Source organism: Glycine max, chromosome 8 (assembly GCF_000004515.6).
Source record: "Glycine max cultivar Williams 82 chromosome 8, Glycine_max_v4.0, whole genome shotgun sequence".
NCBI lineage: Eukaryota > Viridiplantae > Streptophyta > Magnoliopsida > Fabales > Fabaceae > Glycine > Glycine max.
This window is the reverse complement of record NC_038244.2, coordinates 38,240,058-38,243,364: the sequence shown is the minus strand read 5'-3', so window position 1 is coordinate 38,243,364 and position 3,307 is coordinate 38,240,058. Positions and strand designations below refer to the sequence as shown.

Here is a 3,307-nt window from a genome sequence, read left to right as displayed (position 1 = left end):
CTCTTAAATAAGTTAAGTTGTGGACTTGTCGTTTCTTCTGAAAAATAATAAAATAGTTTGGTTGATGGTAGATTGATAGTCATGCTGGCCAAGGCTATAGCATGATATAGATGGGTGTCCAATTAGTCACAATGCCCTCCCTAGTTTGTTAGTTTTGAAATTTGAAGTCATTTGTGGACCCTCAATAGGACCAGTACTTTACAAATTTTCGTGTTTAGATAATTTTTAAGCACAAGGAATTCTCCTGTTGGATTTTCTGTTTAATTTCATGCTTGATAAATTATTGTAAAGGACTATCAATATTTGACGCTCCTCTCTTGGTTATTCTAGTGTGTCATTGCCATTCTCATTAATTTTTTGATGTTGAGAGAGAAATTTGGATCCTCTATAATGACAGCTACCCAGTTCCTTTGTTAAACTTTTCATAAGTACTAGCAATAATACTTTTATTATTTACTTGGGAAGGAGTACGGGTATAGATGTTATCAAATCACTTTCATAAATCAACCAGTTCCAGAGCTTTTATATGCTGTTCCTTATTCCTAAGTTGTATTTTTCTACTTAGTGTATAGCATATTTTGATGCTACAAAGTTTGTTGCCCTATTGTCCATGGTTGCAGAAGGAGAAACAGCTGATGGAGATTGTGAGTTCAGTTTTCTAGCTATATCCTATGTGTTTGATCCTTTTCTTTACATGTGAATGCCATGTTTGTTATAATGCTCATTTATTAAATGTTTATAGTTCGTAGAACTAACCTTTAGTAAGTTCAAAACCAGAAGCACTGGACCTGCTTTAGTAAGTTAAGATAAACCAAATTTGTGTCTTGCATGTTTTAGAAAAAGTTTGTCAGTATTAATTATTTCTTCTGCTCATCTTCAGAGCAATCAAAAGTTATACAACTCTGCATAAGATCTCAGTGACTGAATTGTATTCTTTGGCAGTGACCACATTTTTGTCTCTTATAAATACCTGGGAGAACACCCCTCCTAATTGGGTGGGTTCAGATCCTTGTGATGATTGGGTTGGAATCAAGTGCAAGAATTCACACATTACATCAATGTAGCGTCTCTTACCTGATACGCTCGGTTGTTGTTTCATTCTCCAGAATTTGTTTTTGAGATATTAACTTGATTGCTAGTATTTCAGAACATTATCAAGCACCGATTTGGCTGGTCAGCTTTCTGGAGATATTGGATCACTATCTGAATTAGAGACTTTGTAAGTATTTTATTTTGAGTATGTGCTTGTACCATATCAAATTTAAGTCACACCTGGAGGATGTCAAACACTGCTCAGTTTCCATCCTATTAACTGTGACCAGAAGGCAATGATCAAGCCATGAGTGTGTGTCATATACCTCAAGCGAGGACAATTTGCCACTGGGATTTGCATGATGCATCCAGAAAGTATTAGTGTTAAGCTAACACTTGGGAAATGGCTTAAGACTTGTATATTATTTCCATGGTTTTTACGTATTTTATTATTTATCAAGAATTTATTTTTAAAAAATAGGGATACAAAAAACAAGGATCAGGAATCCTCAGAATCCATGTAACAAAATCAGCATATGTTGCATTTCATTCTATCCAAATGCATCTTTTGCATGCAAAAGGAGCATTACTCCATAACATCTAACCTTCTTTCTACCAGTACCCAAACATAAGGCACAGAAAAATGTCTAATACTTGCTACGAACCCAAAGAACCTACTTCCACTCACCACAGCTTAGAAATCTGACAATGCAGAAAGGGATGTTTGGCAGAAACTCCTGTGACATAGCACAAACATCTGATGACAAACACTTCGTGTGGACAATGTACTTGAACCAATAATATTAATTCCATTAATTATCTGTCTAAACTAAGCTCAGAGAGAAAGCAGTTTTTATGATTTGATCTCTTTTTTAATTCTTGATTTTTCTTTTTCTGCTTTAAGTAACTACCGATTTTTCTCTTATAGGGATCTATCTTACAACAAGGACTTGACTGGACCACTTCCAGAATCCATTGGGGAATTGAAGAAGCTGGCAACCTTGTAATGCAGAATAGATTGCTACTAACTCAAATCTGAATTAGTTTTTTTCTTTCCTCTTAAGCAAAGGTAAGAAGTAAAAGGGTCACATTTAGCTCAATAAAAATAAACATTCCATTTTAGCCACATTTTATTTATCATTCTTGGGGAATCACCATTCTTTGTTTAGGATACAAATCTCATTCCAAGGATATGCTCATTCCCACTAAGAAAGGAATCATTTGCTGTTTTGTCGAGTCTTGACAAATTTCATCTTAAACTATTTTATCAAAATGAAAAACTGTCCACAAATTGTGTGTGCATTCAACTCATATGTTGCATAATATTATATTGTTAAAAAATTAAAAGTAAAATTTATTATTTTCTTTTTCAAATCCAAGATTATTTTTGTCAATAAGCTATTCCATTCATTCCATTTTGGTGTAATCCTAATACAGCAAACACCAACTCTGTCTGGTGACTTGTAATGGGAATAACCACTCCGATCCATTTCTTTCTCATTACCACTGATTCCTAAACCATAACACTGTACCATATTTGAACTATACTACATAATATTCTGAAGCCAATATAAATGGCAAGATGATAGCATCCCCTTTTCCTACCACTTTTGAAGAAATCCAAAACTTAAAAACGAGAGATTAAAAAGAAAATTCTGGTAAGGGGTGGGTGACAGGATCTTTGGTTTGGTAACAAGAGGTACTTGTAGTGCTGTCAAAGGTCAGTTAAAGGTAGGGACACAATTGAAAACAATTGTTTAAAATAGAAATGGTATAAAAGAATGTCATATAAATTTCGAGAGTCGCAAGACTGATGTCAAAAGAAGCGAACGCCATGGAAATATATTTCAGCTCAGTTTGGAATCATAAAGTTGATTATTATACCCATCTCAGTGAGGGACATTTGTGTAACTACAGTTTTAGCTTCGTGGAGTGTGACAGAAAATATTGAAGGACTGGATGTGGTGGTATTTGGTGAACATGCGAAGCAAAGATATAAATCAACTTTATCATATCCTTTTTCCTGTTTGTAATTGCATTACAGAAGCAGCACATTACTGTGGACAATTTCTAGTAATGGTTCATCCAATTCGGACACGACTTGTGCTTGATATTGGTCTTGGTAACAAAATTATCTATTTGCCTTTCAAAAAAAATATAATAATTCGGGAGTCAACAAGTCAGAGATGGGTTTTGTTCTGAATCTTCTGATACATCTTCAGGGCTAGTTTTAAGTAAAATCTTTTTTCTCATCATAAGCTTGTAACATAAATAA

General features: G+C 34.2%; 1 protein-coding gene across 1 annotated transcript; it reads left to right on the top strand.

Annotated features, from left to right (window-relative positions):
- The first annotated feature begins 240 nt into the window (after positions 1 to 240).
- Positions 241 to 2,080, top strand: LOC102666520 (leucine-rich repeat receptor protein kinase HPCA1-like). The gene is made up of 4 exons (XM_041018480.1): positions 241 to 644; positions 943 to 1,060; positions 1,148 to 1,219; positions 1,961 to 2,080. The coding sequence occupies exons 1-4, from the start codon at positions 611 to 613 to the stop codon at positions 2,037 to 2,039; spliced, it is 303 nt and encodes a 100-aa protein (XP_040874414.1). The 5' UTR covers positions 241 to 610; the 3' UTR covers positions 2,040 to 2,080.
- Positions 2,081 to 3,307: the final 1,227 nt, after the last annotated feature.